The sequence below is a fragment of the Capsaspora owczarzaki genome (genome assembly GCF_000151315.2).
Source record: "Capsaspora owczarzaki ATCC 30864 unplaced genomic scaffold supercont2.15, whole genome shotgun sequence".
Lineage (NCBI taxonomy): Eukaryota > Filasterea > Ministeriida > Capsasporidae > Capsaspora > Capsaspora owczarzaki.
This window is the reverse complement of record NW_011887306.1, coordinates 585,193-600,278: the sequence shown is the minus strand read 5'-3', so window position 1 is coordinate 600,278 and position 15,086 is coordinate 585,193. Positions and strand designations below refer to the sequence as shown.

Genomic DNA, 15,086 nt, shown 5'->3' with positions numbered 1-15,086 from the left:
CGTGTGTATGTATCTGCCATTTCGTGCCTTCGGTCGATGCTCTGCGATTGTGATTTGCACAAACTCGGCTCAGTCTGGTTTGGTGTTGGGACGAAATCAGCAGCGCGCAACAAATGAGCTCGCCACCGAGCACAGCCAGCGGCACCACTCCTGCACGCCGTCGATCAAGCAGTAGTGCACTGGCAGCTCTTCTGCTGCGACCGGGCGGAGGTCCAGGCGGAACTCTGGGTGTGGGTGACAGCCCCATCGTTGGCAGTCATCACTTTCGCGTGGGAACTCCGACAGCCAACCACAACGCCGTCGCAGCCAATTTGCCGCCGCTGAATGCAGCAATGCATGCTCTGACAGTCAGTGCAGCATCTAGCACACAGCTGGGGTCGGGAGTCTCGGCTGCGCTGGGCTCGGTCACGCCTGAATCGGCGAGACCTCAATCGGCGCCGTCCCCACTCACGTCCTCGGCCGCCGTGATGGTGCCTGGAAATCTCTTCCGGCAATATCTGTCCACAGACCGTATTTTCATTTGTGCGACCTGTCACTGTCATTTGGCGTGCCAGGACGACTTGATTTCCAAGGTGAGGGGCAATTCTGAGAAAAGTTGAGAAAGCCTCGATTTGTCAATGGCCTTTGTTGATTGGTCTTTGATTCCGCTCTTGATCAGTCCTTTCAAGGTGTGCATGGGCGTGCTTACTTGTTTAACACCGTGTAAGCTCTCGAGCGCAATATTGTTCAACGGACGAAGGGGCGGGGAGCTCGCAGAAATCACCAGCGTTGTTTGTTTCGGCTGACTTTGCATGGTTTTTGAAAGAATCAACTTTACAACGGGACCCTTGGAGCAGCGAGTGTTGATGACAGGATCACACACCGTTGCAGACATCTTTTGTTCGGGCTGCAAGACCCTTCTAGGATGGAAATATGTGAGTATTTGAGCTGCGAGACTGATAATTTTGGCGAAGGTGCACTGACCAATCAATCGCACACAAATGCACAGGAAGAGACGTCTCAGCCATCCCAGCGGTACAAGATTGGAAAGTTCATTATCGAAAAAGTGCGGATGGTGAAAGAGAATGGCTGGACCTGAACCTGCGTTCTGTTGATTGTGTTTTTTGGGATTTGGAATTGTTTCTCGTGGACGCTGTTTGTTGGCTCGAATTGTACTGTACTTTGACAGAAAATAATCATAATCAAATAGAAAACTGGCGGCATTCTACCTCGCTTGCTGCGATGCCACCTGGCGAAGCTCGCTGATTAGCCGCTTGACACCAACAATCCATTGTCCAGCCTCGTCAAAGTGCTTTGTCACGAGTTCGATGTGCGTCTCGCTAGCCTGGTCGAATTGCCCTTGCGTTAGTTCTGTCTCCACAAAAACGAGTGCATGTGAGTCATGTCAGAAAGGTCAAGCACACAAAAGGGAAGCTGACAAGCTTACGCGTGGCAAGACACTGGGCAACGGCGGCCACTGATGCGCTCAACTGATCGGCCTCACACTTGGCGAGAAGCATTCCAACACGGCGTTTCATATCGTCATGAGACTTTTTAGCAGCCTGTATGTAGCAAAACAAAATCGTCGCAAAGGCAATTGAGTTGCAACCTCCAATTCCAAAAAAAAAAAACCAAAAAAAAAAAAAAAAAAAAAACCGGCAACTGTAGATCAACAAACCATGGGATCATTCGGTTGCGGTTCTGGGCACCGTGCAAGCAGTGTAACAAACGTGCTGCGCAAGTCAGCTTGGTCAACTCGAGCAGCCGGCGCGGATGACGCGGCAATCAACGCTGATGCTGCAGCTACCATCATCATCCATAGCAATACATGCAAAAAGTGTGAGTTTGAACGGCAGACAAAACAAGCAAACAAAACGAACAACAGCCGGCAATGCTCAGAAAAGCGCATAATCTCAGAATGACAACTGAAAACTGCGAAATCATTCGTTCTGATCCATTGTTCACTGCCTCTGCCTCTGTCTCTGTCTCTCTGCCCTCACCAGATGTGCCGGTCGTGGGTGGTCCTGGTGGCGGCATTGATCCTGATGCCGGCGGTGGTCCATTGCTGGCTGACGCTGGCAACAAAGTCGGAGCAGCAGTGGGCGCGAGTCCGTCGACGCGTGCGACTCTGCCACTCCGCGCCGAGGGATGCGCAGCCTGATAATCGAACAGCAGACCATGGCCAGCCACGCCTGGTGGAGCGCCGGCAGCGGGATTGCCAGGAGCGAGCTCGAACGTCATTGCAAACGGATCGGTCAGTCCCTGCGCACCGTTCGACGACGACGATGACACTGATGCTGATGATGATGATGATGATGATGATGAAGATGACACGGATGATGAAGCGGTTTCAGTGCCATTGCCCAGGCTCAGTCCCAGCAGGCTCGGCGGCGGATCGTTCCACCCACGCTCGCGAGTCCGGTCCTTGTCCTTGTACTCCATTCCTTCAAGAGTTCAACAGAATCTGTTTAATAGGAGTAGACTGTGCTAAACAAACTAAATGCTTATATGCATAACGAAACAGTGATGAGCTGAATAGGCTCAGGAAAAGTTGCTGGTAACAAAGTTGTCAAGTTCTTTCGAATCAACCAAGCCAAGGAGAGTTGCGGGCCGCGCAGCACAGAGAGTTTAGAACACGACAAGACGCCACTGATGATGAATGTAGCGTGACCATCCAAAATCTCGCGGCACCCATCGTGAATTTGAGATGTGAAGGAATGAATCGTTCGGTCTTTTACGTTCATGCGGTCGTCACACGCGGGCGGTCAAGCTCATCCTCGTCTTGGTCGACATTCAACATGGACGTGTCATCCGACTCCATTGCTTGAGACGAGACTGCGGCAGCAGACATGCTGGTGGCCGAGGTGGAAGAGTCTGAGCGGACGCTGAAGCGCCCAACGCGAGCAACTGGCGCGGCTGGAGCAGCGACTGACATGTCCAGTGGTGAAGCGAGAGGCGAATCAACCAAGGGTTTCACGGCAGACATCGGAGGGACGGTAGAGTCGGGGACAGAGCACTCGCCAGCAGCCTCCCCGGCAAGATCGATCGAGCTGCGCTGGGCAAACTGCTGCTCGAGTTCCTTGACGGACGGGTAGCGGGTTTGAGGCGCAGTGTCGGACTGCTGAGTCTGCAACAACTGCTGCTGCGAGTTTGGCTGCAATAGCTGTTGGCCAGAGCCTGGCGCAGAAAGGGATGGTTGTGGCTGTGATGATGTCTGCTGTGAGGCTTGCTGTTGCAACGGCACATTCCGGGCCGCTGTCTCGGCTCGCCGCTTGTTTTGCTCGTGTTGCACGAGGGTGTCCCACCAAGTCTTGACACCGGCGGAGCTGGCGCAGAATTCAGTCATCTCTGCAAACAGCTTGGCTCCCAGGAGTGGGTCACTATTGGCTCCGCGCCACTTCAACGAGAGCAAATGATTGTTCAAAAAGTAAAAGCCCTGCGGTCGGCCAAGCGGCGTCGCGTTCGACGGAACCGCGCCCGGTGACGTTGCCGTCGCGGCCGCCTCGTTGGTCGCGCCAGCCTTGGCCGCAGCATCTTCGTCCAGAACTTGGAGGAAGGCCACACCGGAACGATGGATGAACTGCGTGAAGAGCGTGGGCGTGTCTGGCGAAGCGGTAAAGGCCAGTCCCACACGCTCGCGCTTGGATCGGTCGCTCTCAATGTCGAGCAAAAAGTCAAAGTGCGCCATCAGACAGACATCAAAGTCCAGGCCGAGCGCTGCGGCCGCTGCCGCCCCGGCCAAATCCCCCATGCCAATCTCTGCCAAAGAAGCAACATCGTTTTGGCCGGTGGGTGTGGTTGAAGAGCTGCCGTTGGACTGCACCTTGAGCGGTCGGTAAGCGAGTGGAATAAAGGAGGGCGCGCGGAACGGATCGTACGGTTTCGACACGCGCAACTGCTCGACCGGGGCTGGCACAAGGGAAAAGCCAACGGCGGTGGCCTTGCGTGCCCACATCTGAATCAACTCGTTGACGAGCACACCGGTGCTCACAAGCCAGTGCAACTCAATGTGGAAGCTAGTCAGCGGGTTGTAGGCGGCATCATGCTGGACAACAACCCACTCTTTGCGGTCGCTGCGACGTGTCGGGTCAATGTCAATGCGAATCTTCTTGGACAAGAGTGGGTCGTCCTCCAAGGCTTGCCCCGCGGAAGCGGACGACGACGCGTCACGCCCAAGTCGAGGGAAGCGGAGGCGCTCGCGATCCAGCAAACCCAAGCTCGATAGCTGGCGACTTGGTGTACTCGATCGCGGGGAGGCAGTGTTTGATGCAAGGTTGCCAACAGCAGACGGAACTGCAGAAGCAACGTCGGAGGCGTTGGAGGCAGCGCCAGTTGCGCCACCGCCGCCGCCGGGTGGGGCCTCGCCAGACACGGCCGGTCGTGTGTTCAACTTGATGGCAACGTCAAACCGCTCTTGGTTGCTGCTGGAAGATGGAGCGGCAACTGCGCTGGGGCTGCTGGCGGTGGACGGCGTTGCGGTTCCAGATAGCATGCTGCTCGACGCGGACTGCTGCAACTTGCGCCCACCAATATTTCGGGCGGCGGCAGCTGACGGGGAGCGAGCGTCAATGTCAACATTGACGTCGTCTTCTTGAAAGTGCGTCTGCGTCTTTTGGCGCACGCGATTGAGCGATTCGACAAACTTTGTAAATCCCGCCACACGCTGTGCCACCTCTTCAGGCTGCTCCCGATCTAGATCAAGCTGCGAGAGTATCGGCCTTGATGCAGTTGTGGATGCAACTGCGGCTGCCACACCACCGGGCTGCTGAGTTGAAACAGTGGACGACGACAACGACGACGACGCAGCAGAGCTCTTGCGGGCGGGCAAAGGAAGCAGCACAAACCGTGCTCGCCAATACTTGAGCGAAGACATAAAGTCAGACTGGTGCCCGCAAATCAACTGATCGAGGTAATTCCAGTTAAAGTCTGCAACCTGGGGAATGAAATCGGCCGTCATGGGCAGCTCTTCAAGCGAGCTGGTAAAGCGCAGTCGATACGAGTAGGCAATCGGCTTCATGATTTTTGTCGAGCGCGAGTATCGCTTGAGCTCCATGATTTTGGCACGCGGATCGTACAGCAAGCGGTGGTAGTGATGCCCCATGCTGAGGTAGAATTTCGAGGGCGACAGGTCGGGGTTGGTGATGGATGTGGCGGTTGTGCCAATCACACTGTCACCGAGTCCAGCCTGTGCCTGTTGTTGTTGTTGGTGTTGCTGAGCCGATTTGAGTGGCGGCTGTGCGGCTGGCTGCGACGGCTCGGGCGTTGCAGCAGCAGCAGCAGCATTGGTACCATCGGTGCCCATCGTTGCCAGGTTTGCAACCACGCTGTTGGTCCGGGATGGAGTAGTACTGCTCGCCGCCGATTCAGTCTTGGAAGCGGTGTCCTTCTTTGGGAAGACAATCAATTGGAACCCTTGAGCAAGACGCTGTGAAATGAGCTCACGCATCATTGCCTCCGAGTTGTTGTCGTAAATGGAATCCGCCGCCTCGTCCGTTTCGAGGGACATTGAGTAGGCATAGGTGTGATACAGATTCACCAGGTCCGATTCGGTGGGGAAGAAATCGGTCGTGATTGGCAAGCAGCCAGGCGAGCAGAGCGAGCGCCAATTGGGCGAGTGGGGTTCGTTTGCGTCCGAGAACGAGCTTGGAAAGATGTGTGTCCACCGCCGACGGCTTGTCGACAGGCGGGGCAGGCTGTCCATGCCATTGAAAGGATTGATGAGCGGTCGCGAGACAGGCACCAGGGCTGTGGAGGCAGAAGCGGGGTCGTTCGCACCTGCGCCTGCACCTTGTGCACGTGCACTCTCGGGTGGGCCACCTCCACCAGCAACATGGTGACGCGGGCCCACAGGCAGCCCTGGTCGTGATGGCGGGTCGTGCAGACCAGGAATTCCACCGGCACGATTGGCCGAGCTTTGCACCGAGGCACGGCTCATATACGAAGGCGGCTCGACACTACCGCGTTTGAATGAGCTTGGATTGCGACTGTGGCATCGAGAGACAAGGGGAGAGTGTGAGTGAACAATCCGAAGAAGGGGCAGAAGCAGAAATGAGAACCAAACGTCCAAAGTTCGTGTTGAACATCCAAAGTGCGGAAAGCATACCGTGCAGTGCTAATGCTGAATTCGTCGTCTTCGTCAATATCGTACGAATAAGCACTAGGAGACGCGAGGAATATGACATTGCGTGAGTTGTTTTTTTTTCTCCAACACAATCTGCTAGGACAAAAGCAACAAACGCAATTCATTGCACAATACCTGTCACTCGGACTGCCGCCGCTCGCGTGATGGAAGCGTGCATCTCGTGGAAGTCGAACCGCAATGGGGGTGGCACTGGGTCGGATTGGAGGGGCCGCTGGCTGCTGCGACGATTGAGCATTGCGCGCAGTCGTGGTGCTCACAGCTGTCTGCTTCTTGTCCTCTTTGACTTCATCCTCAGGTGAGATCCTTTCAGCAGGAACAGGGCCAGATGCCTCGTGCAGCTTGATGATGCTTGCTTTTTGAAGCGACAACCCACTGAGGCCTCCGAGGCCTCCAGTGCGAGCCTTTGCTGGCTGCAACTCGATTGGCCTGAACGTTTTACACATGTGAGAAATAAGCCAACTTGGTTCGTTTTCCATACGCCCCCGCCCCCTCCCCCCGATTCCCGACTCCAATCAAACAGACCCTGTTCAACAACGCTCGACAAAAACCCAACCCAAACGTGAGACTTACCGGAAGGGCTCGGCACCAGCACGACGAGACGCGTCCGAGCCGCCGCCGTGGCCGACCGCACCCGAGTTTGCGACACGACCACTGCTACCAGTCACGTTGGAAATGGAAGCGTGCGAGTCGAACGATCGACTCAGACCACTGTCGGCCTGGGCGGTCGTCGCCGGTAAAAGAGCTGATGTGGATGCAGAGACTTGGAGATTTGTGTCGCTGTTGCCACGCGCGCGATTCCGGTTGGCCAGAAAGGCGTTGCCAAACAAGCCTTCATCATACGCATCATAGTCCATCCGATTGTCATCTTGCGCAATAGAGGACGACGACGGAGGCACTTGATATTCCCATCCAAGTGACATGACAGAGCCAATGTGCAAGGATTGTTGCCGGTATGACGTCGCAAGACCATCATACTGATGAGAGCGAGCGGATTGGACGGAGTGAGTTGACCGTGGCGAAGCCTGATCTCCCGAATCGTCTGGTTGTGGTTGCTGTTGCTGCGGTTGCTGTTGCTGCTGTTGCTGCTGTTGCTGTTGTCGCTGATGTTGCTGATGTTGCTGATGTTGCTGATGTTGCAGCTGTTGCTGCTGTTGTGGTTGATACTGTGACCCAGACCGTCGGGTACGGGGAGCCGGCTGAAGAGAGGGAAGTTTGAATTCAACGTCGGCCAAGACGGCAGGGGGTGAGGCAACAATGGCATGAGCAACGCCGCCGTGACGGTGTCCAGATGACGCCAGACCCATGGCCAGACTCACGGCAAAGTCGTGGGCATCCGACATGCGGCAGGTGGGCACAAACCGGTCGACGGCGTACGGCCGCATGGCGGAGACTGAATTTCCGTGGTGGGCCACATCGTAAAAGCTGCTGTGAATCCAGAACGGAATGTTAAAGTCGGTATGATGCACGCGGTCGCCCGGCTTGCGCACAAACTTGAACAGCGGGACGGTGTGCAACGGAGGAGTCGACATGCACACAAGATCACACCCAATGCCATTGTCGACCATGCGTTGCTTGGTGACGTGCGTGAGGCCTTGGTCAACCTCGAACGCGCCGCTGCCAGCGGTAATAATGACAATCATCTGGCCCGTGCGGTCAAAGTTGCGGTCAATGTAATGCCGGTCGAACGCGTTCAAGGCCAGGTTGATGACCTCTAAAAAGTTGCCACGAGATGCGTTTGACACGCGTGCGCGGACTGGAATATGGACGGGGGCATTCTTGTCGGCTTGGGCGGCGTCCGCGTCGGCGCGCAAATTTTCGGACAAAGTGGCGGCGGAATGGCCGAAAAAGGGCCGCGCCGTCGCTTGTGGAGGAGAGAGTAGCGCAGCCCCAGTGCTAGTGCTGCTGCTGCCGGCAATGAAAGTGAGATCTCGAATGGGCTTCATTCGGTAAAACGCACGACGGAGGAGCGTGCGGACGGGTCGCCAGTCGCCTTTCGTGTCGTTGTGCACGGCAACCTCGTAGACGTCTTCGTAGATGCGACCATGCGAGTCAACTTGAAGCGTGTTTCGCAGAGCCGCCGGCAAGTCATCCCGCGAAAAGGTGCCTTCGTAAAAGACACGCGAGAACAAGATGATGGAAACGTCGTGGTGGCAGCCAGCCTCAGCCCAGCGAGCATACAGCTCTACCAGAAACCCATCGACGGCCTTTTCAAAGTTGAGCTCGCCCTTTTCGTCAAACTCCCACATTTCCGAGCTCAGCTGCAAAAAGATAAAGAAGCGTGCAGAGGTGGACCGGAAGACGACGCGCGTCCGCTCCGTGATGAGCCCAGAGGTGACCTCTCGTCCGCTCGACCACAGTTCCGAGACCTGGTGATTGCGAATGATGCAATAGGCAGGATGTGGGTGAGAAACACACTGCAGAAAGGGCGGGACTGCGACGAACGAACGATGAACGACAAACCTGTGCTCGAATGCCGGTAAAGGTAATCTTCTTGTTGATGTAGGCGCAAGTGTTGATGAGATTGCTCTTCAACCGCCACATGTCGCTGCGACTGATGTACTGGTCTTTGAATTGCAGGGAGATGAGCTCGATTGCCACAGGTTCAGACGAGATGCGTTGGACAAACACGTCCGTTCGGTTTGGGATTTTGAACACTTCGGCCACGCTCTTCTCGATGGATAGCTGCCCACCGGAGCCTGAGAGTATTCGTGCCAAACAAGAACAGTAACAACAAAAATGGGTGAGTCGTGAGGAATCGGTGGGTGAGTGTTTGAGCAAAGTGAGCTGAGCCATTCGATCAGGGGGGGGGCTTGATCGCGTTGCTCCTGCTGTCGTTCGTTCTCACCTTTCAGTTGCTGACCGACAGTGAGCGATCGCACTTGTAACACCAGCCTCCTGTGTAGTGCCAAGCAAGCAGGATCGTTGAATGGTGAGGTGATCGCGAGCCACGACCAGTTTTCACTCCCCCGCTCTCAGTGCCCAGAGCTCCGCTTCGGCTCATCATCAAACAGCACGGCAGTCACAAAGGCTGTTCAGCAACGCAGAGCATTTACAGGTTGTCGCGGTCGGGGAAGACGAGCTCGACCACATCGCCCGCTCGGACGCCTGGGATGAGATCGGGATGCACGACGAGCTCCTCCTCTGTGCAACACACAGAGCCGGTGATCAACAAACAGTGAGAATTCCCCCTGCAAAAAAAAAGGGGGGGGGGGAACGAACAAACACCAATGCAGGACGACCACGCCGCTGGTAGTTGAGGCGTATGGGACGTACCATTGGGATAAAAGTTCCTCTCGTGCACCCAAAGCTTGGCGCGGATCATTGCGTAGAAAGTGGGGACTGAGACGAGAAACAAGAACAAAATCTAAGAAGCAAGAATAAAGTCAAACAACAAACAAAGCAAAACCCCTTCAAGAGACCCTGACGACTGAGACAAAGCCAAATCGTGAGAGATGAATTGAAACTCATCCGCCTGCCACCATAAAACCACTGCACTGGCTGCTTGTGTGAAGTGGTTGGTGGTGATCCATTGGGGATGACTCGATGCAACGTGTTGGTGAATGGGCTCGACTGTGGAACTCGAGGGAAATCTCACTCGCTTTGTGTTGTTGGTTTTTTTTTTTTTTTTTTTTTTTGTTGTTGTTGTTTTGTTTTTTGTTTTGTTTTGTGTTGTTTTGTTTTGTCCGCAGAAATCTTTGGCAGCATCCCGACTCACCTCACCCCTATCCAAATCATCGACGATCTCCCGAACAACAGCGGGGCGCGCGCTCAGCTGGGACTTGATCTCGAGAATTTATGCGCAACGGTCGCTCCATCATCCTGACCTCGCACAGCATGGAAGAGTGCGAGGCACTCTGCACACGTCTGGCCATCATGGTCAACGGCGAGTTCAAGTGCATCGACTCGCCGCAGCACCTCAAGAACCGCTTTGGCTCTGGCTACACGATGACTGTCAAGCTGCAGCGCGATCTCTCTGCTGGCGCACGTGAGCCGGACACCTTCCCCGTCAAGCAGTTTGTGCACGAAACCTTCCCCGGCGCAGTTCTCAAGGAGGAGCACCAGGGTGCCCTGCACTACGAGATTGCGACTCCCGAGCAGTCGGGCAGCTCTGCAGTCAAGTCTCTCTCCTGGGCGTTCATCTTTTCCAAGATGGAGGAAGCCAAGCGCATGGACCCCATCGAAGACTATGGCGTGTCCCAAACCTCTCTCGAGCAAGTCTTTATTGAATTTGCCAAGCGTCAACGTACAGAGGATGACGAGTAAAAAAACAAAAAAAAAAAAAAAAAAAAAAAAAAAAAAAAGCAAATGCTATTCATTGATCCCGTGTTGATTTGGTTTTGTTTGTTTGTTTGTTTGTTTTTGGGTGTGCTTTGAACAATAAAATGCGTTCATCTGTTTTCGATCTGATCTTGCTTGTAGATTCACAGGAATCTGTTGCTCATGACTGCTTGACTTCTCACTGGCAAGCTCAACTCTTTGTTTCAGAAGGAGTGTACCTGACTCAGGTCAAGCAACTGTCGGTCGCATCCAGCATTGGGCCAACGTACTACAGTAGATGGTACAGGTGCTGGCTCGTTGCTGATGGGATTCTCACGCCTCAGCTGGCGGACGCCATTTTCATGGCATTTGTTCGAGCATTTGCAGTGCTTTCAGAAAGCTCGAGATGAATTATGATGCAGAGTGAAATTCCTTTGAAAAGGCTCAAGTCTCGCGCAAGAAATTTTATAGAGTCAGGTGCTTGACAGTCAGGAGGACAGCAACACAGAACGACAAACCAACAAACAAACAAACAAACAAACAAACAAACAAACAAACAAACAAACAAACAAACAAACAAACAAACAAACAAACAAACAAACAAACAAACCAACAAACAAAAGAAAATCACAACCAACAACAAAGAAAGCAAGGGTCAAGCACAAAAACAAACAACCAACCATTCAAGCAAACAAACAAACAAAGAAACCAGAAGGAAGGCAGGGACAAGCACGCTAGAGCTGGCTCGACCATGACCTCCTATTCGAAACAATCATCCGGCAATCAGCAATGCAAGAAACCACTCGCCAGCATCATTCATCATAAAACGCCACACGGCGCCGCTCGGCATATTCGACACGTTGGGCCGCACGGATACGCGCCTGAACGACGTCAATGTACAAGGGCAAGGTGAGGTGCATGCGATCGCTGGTCGCAACTCCGACAAGGACATGCACGCATCCCGATTGAACGTCTGCCTCGTGCCGAACAGAGTCCAACACCAGCGCGTTTCCAGTCCCATTCATAACCTGGCACTGCGCCGAAACAATCGTCAAAAGACGCGCCGGCGAAGAACTGTCCGTCACAACAAAGTCAGACACCGAGGGGAAGTCACGCTCCGCATTCACAACACCCGTCGAAAACGTCAGTGGCACGGTCGTCTCGGCACCGTTGTTTGAAGTGGAATGGAACACAATGCTCGAGTTGTTGCTCAGCTGGAAGCGAACTGGAAGCACAAGCTCGGACAGGGCTTGGTTGTCAGCGGGAGCCACAGACACACCCTGGCTGGTGGACTTGACCAGCTCTGGAGAACTGAGAGAAACGCTCAGCACGTCGCCATCATGGGCTGGCTCGGCGAGCTTGATAACAAACTGGTAGGCAGTACTGGAACGACCGCGGGTTGAAATACGCACCGAGGAAATCTTCACCTCTCGCGCAATGCCTGCATTTCCGGACGTCAGGATTGCGTCGGAGCTGGAAGCCAGATGCAAGGCAAGCCCGGCAGTGGTCGGACGCAGCAGCTGCACGACAAAATCGAGCCGGGTCAGGAAGGCGTCATCGGTGATCGTGGAGAGGCGGTCGCGACCTGGGTACTGAGCGATTGGCGAGTCGCGAGTGACGGGATCGTTAAACGTCAAGCGAGCTTGCAACGTGTTCAAGTCGTCAACGCCGGCACTCTCGAGCAGGTCAACTGTCGCAGAAAACAGCAACGTGCGGCTCAGCACATCGTCTCCTTGCCGGCTGTACGACAACAGCGGAGTGACGGACGAGAGGCTCGTGCTGGTCGGATTGCGAGACAGGTGAACAGTCCATTCCAGATCGCCAATCTCTGTCAGCATACGAGAGCGCACAGTCATATTCTGGCTGATGGGAACCAACCCATTGCCGCTGTTGATGGTGAGATAGTGCGGCTCCATCCGCTGGAAACGCGTTCGTTGCAGCAAGGCTGCTTGGTCGGACGGACTCAGTTGGCCAGTGACAATGACCTCTTCAATTGCAACATTGTCTCCATAGTGGACAACAGTGCCGGTTGCCGCAGTGCGACTGACAAAGCGGAAACGAAGCGGCAGTGTGCTCAACTGCTCGTTCGTTGCTTTAATGTCAAACCAGTCGCGCTGCAACGACCGCACCACCAGTCCCGACGACGTGGCGAGCATGAAGAGACGGCCATACGTAACTGGCGAAGAGATGCCTGTCGTAACGCTCGACGGAGAAATGATGCGCAATCGCTCGAGGCCCACGTCGACGACCGGCTGCTTTCGGAAGGAGCTGGCGCCGTAGGCCCTCCAGCCAGTGAAAAAGTCTGGATGCTGTGCGCTGTAGCAACCCCACCGCTGGAAGATGTACCAGTTGTCGTCATGGTCACCACCGCGCCGAACAAACGCGTTCTCAGGGTGATCGCCGAACAGGTTACATTCGACCGCGCGGTCCACATGGGCTGCATTGGTCAAGTAGACGCCGGCCTTGCATGAGGGACGCTCCATGCACGCTTGCTTACACTGGTCGAAAGAGACGCCCTTGACCTGATAGATGCCAGCCGGTCCCTTGTCGCTCGCACGGTTTGCAGATTGGATGACCTCGGACCACGACTCGTGCTGGACTGGTGCACAAGTCGTGTGTGGATTCTTGCACATTGTACAAGCTTCTCCATTAAAGTAGCGGCTTGAATCACCACACGACGAGCAGACAACGCCATCAGGAAGGTTGACAATGTCCATGTGCGTGTCTGCCACGTCCTCGTTCGACGCTGGCACCTGACGAGCAATCAGCCTGCCTTGCTTGGGGTCCTCTGCCATGACCATGTGATTGCTTGCCGAGATGACTTGAGAGAGGGTGACATAGTCGCCAAAGTGCACTCCCACCTCGTCCGCCTTGGCCGGGACTTCGCAGTCAGCACCAGGTGTGCTTGCGCACACTTGCAAGTAGAAACGGGTCAAAAGGTCGAGCTTCAAGCCGACAAGCTCCTGGTTGGTGCCATTGGACAAACGCGCGACAGCCAGCACCTGCAGCACGGGCACCAACTTGTACTTGATCGGAACTGGATTCTTCGACACTGTCGTGCTCCACTCTTTGTCACCGTCCATGTTTGTGGGGTCTTCCGGATCATTTGTGCCTGCGGTTGGGTCACCACCCATGAACGTCTCGCGGCGGGACTCGGTGCGATCCTTGACGGCTTGCTTAAGGGAGCTTTGCTTGTTGATGCTCAAGGACGTGTCGATGGAGCTCGACTCGATTCCAGAAGACGAAAGCGACAATGATGACTTGAAGGCATCCGACTGTTCCACGCTCGACTCAAACTCGGTTTGTGCCATGGTGTACACTCGAATGGACTTCCCGCCCATGTGGACGCCGATGAGGGTGTGGGTCCCCACCTTGTCCAAAAACCGAAGGTAAAGGTCGCCACAGTTTGCATGGATTGCGGTGCACGCCGAACGATCCTTGCTCACTCCAGCGTGCGAGGGAAGCACAAGACCATCACAGCACGCGGGCGGCGGGAGCGCGTTGAACATTTCAATGACATGGTCGGCGAGCGGAGGCGTGTCATCCAGGAACTCTGCCACATATGTCAAGACGGTGCCAATGGTGGTGATTGAAACAGATTCGGACGACTGATGCATCTCTGAGGCCTGCTTGTAGTCGTTCGACGCCGAAAACTTGGCACCTCCACCTTCAACGAGAGCACTGAACGAGAAGGAGGTTTCGATGGACACGTCCACTTCCAAGCTTTCTGCGTACTCGGACGAGGTCGTTACGAGGTGGGAACGACTGTCAAACTGCGCGGAAGCGTACGGAATGACGGCGACGCGGTCAGGAAGCATCGTGCTGCCATCAGCGGTCATGCGACGCATCGAGTAATCCACCTTGAGGACAGGCAAGGTGAACCCGGGATCGACACCGGACGACGGAAGAGGGTTGCCCTTGAAGATGTGGTATCCGAATCCGAGCATGCCAATGTTCTTGTACGACGTCACGCCACTCCCAGGCATGTTGATTGTCGCTCGTGCAGATGCCATACGAGCGTCCAGCTCCAGCTGCTCGAGAGCAACCGTTTTGGTCGGCAGATCGGACTCTTGGCGAGTGTGGGACGCAGACAGCTCGTTTTGCAGATCGACCACCTCGAGTTCGACGGACAGCTTGGCCAAGTCCATGCTTGTGCGTGAGTCGACAACTTGGCTCTCGAAACGCGCTGACAGCGTGTCGCGAGCAATCTGCGCAACAAGCAACTCGGCGGAGAGGTGCGGCTCGCCTAGTTGGATCAAGGATTCAACACGCGAGATTGTGCTGTTGAGTTCGAGGATGCGGGTCTTGGCGAGAATTGGCCAAACGGCAGCAGATGGATCGAGGCCTGTGTTGACATTGCCGTTCGAGCAGCCATCACGCGAGTAGCACGACTCGAGGGCACTCGGAGGATCAGAAAGACGTGCACATTCGGATGGAGTTGCAGTGGGCCAGAAATGCGGCGGATGGGATGGATCGCGGCGAGTACAGGTGATGTTACGAGTGCGAGTGCCAGCGCCGCACGCAGGTTCACAGGATGACCACGTCGACACTTCCCACTTGAGCTCACATCCAGAAGTGCAGTTGCAGCTCGGGCAGGTTGTGGAGTTTGGCTTCTGGAGACCGTGCTTCTCACAGAGAGACGCCGAAACTGGAACTTCCGAGCCGCTACTGCCAGTGTTGTGCAAGCATTGAAGCGTCGATTGCCGCG

At 55.1% G+C, this 15,086-nt stretch overlaps 5 protein-coding genes across 5 annotated transcripts in view; 2 read left to right on the top strand and 3 right to left on the bottom strand.

The window, feature by feature from the left end:
- Positions 1-81: 81 nt before the first annotated feature.
- Positions 82-1,545, top strand: CAOG_07368 (yippee-like protein). The gene is made up of 4 exons (XM_004343177.2): positions 82-572; positions 659-702; positions 806-914; positions 989-1,545. The coding sequence occupies exons 1-4, from the start codon at positions 114-116 to the stop codon at positions 1,076-1,078; spliced, it is 702 nt and encodes a 233-aa protein (XP_004343227.1). The 5' UTR covers positions 82-113; the 3' UTR covers positions 1,079-1,545.
- CAOG_09079 (hypothetical protein) lies at positions 1,140-2,462 on the bottom strand. The gene is made up of 4 exons (XM_011272510.1): positions 1,980-2,462; positions 1,658-1,782; positions 1,427-1,541; positions 1,140-1,350 (listed from the first exon to the last, which is right to left on the bottom strand). The coding sequence occupies exons 1-4, from the start codon at positions 2,419-2,421 to the stop codon at positions 1,205-1,207; spliced, it is 828 nt and encodes a 275-aa protein (XP_011270812.1). The 5' UTR covers positions 2,422-2,462; the 3' UTR covers positions 1,140-1,204.
- On the bottom strand, positions 2,453-9,458 carry CAOG_09078 (hypothetical protein). Its single transcript, XM_011272509.1, has 8 exons — positions 9,395-9,458; positions 9,175-9,262; positions 8,967-9,016; positions 8,582-8,817; positions 6,692-8,487; positions 6,236-6,547; positions 6,083-6,136; positions 2,453-5,963 (listed from the first exon to the last, which is right to left on the bottom strand). The coding sequence occupies exons 1-8, from the start codon at positions 9,441-9,443 to the stop codon at positions 2,720-2,722; spliced, it is 5,829 nt and encodes a 1,942-aa protein (XP_011270811.1). The 5' UTR covers positions 9,444-9,458; the 3' UTR covers positions 2,453-2,719.
- Positions 9,459-9,916: 458 nt separating this feature from the next.
- On the top strand, positions 9,917-10,788 carry CAOG_07365 (Abca3 protein; the record flags this gene model as incomplete). The annotated part of the gene is made up of 2 exons (XM_004343174.1): positions 9,917-10,364; positions 10,607-10,788. The coding sequence occupies 2 exons, from the start codon at positions 9,917-9,919 to the stop codon at positions 10,786-10,788; spliced, it is 630 nt and encodes a 209-aa protein (XP_004343224.1).
- A 402-nt stretch (positions 10,789-11,190) lies between these two features.
- Positions 11,191-15,086, bottom strand: part of CAOG_09077 (hypothetical protein) — a gene marked incomplete at both ends in the record, with an annotated part of 11,348 nt that continues 7,452 nt past the window's right edge. The window contains one exon of the mRNA XM_011272508.1: positions 11,191-15,032. Within this exon, the coding sequence (XP_011270810.1) occupies positions 11,191-15,032 (3,842 nt within the window). The remainder of the gene's footprint in view (positions 15,033-15,086) is intronic.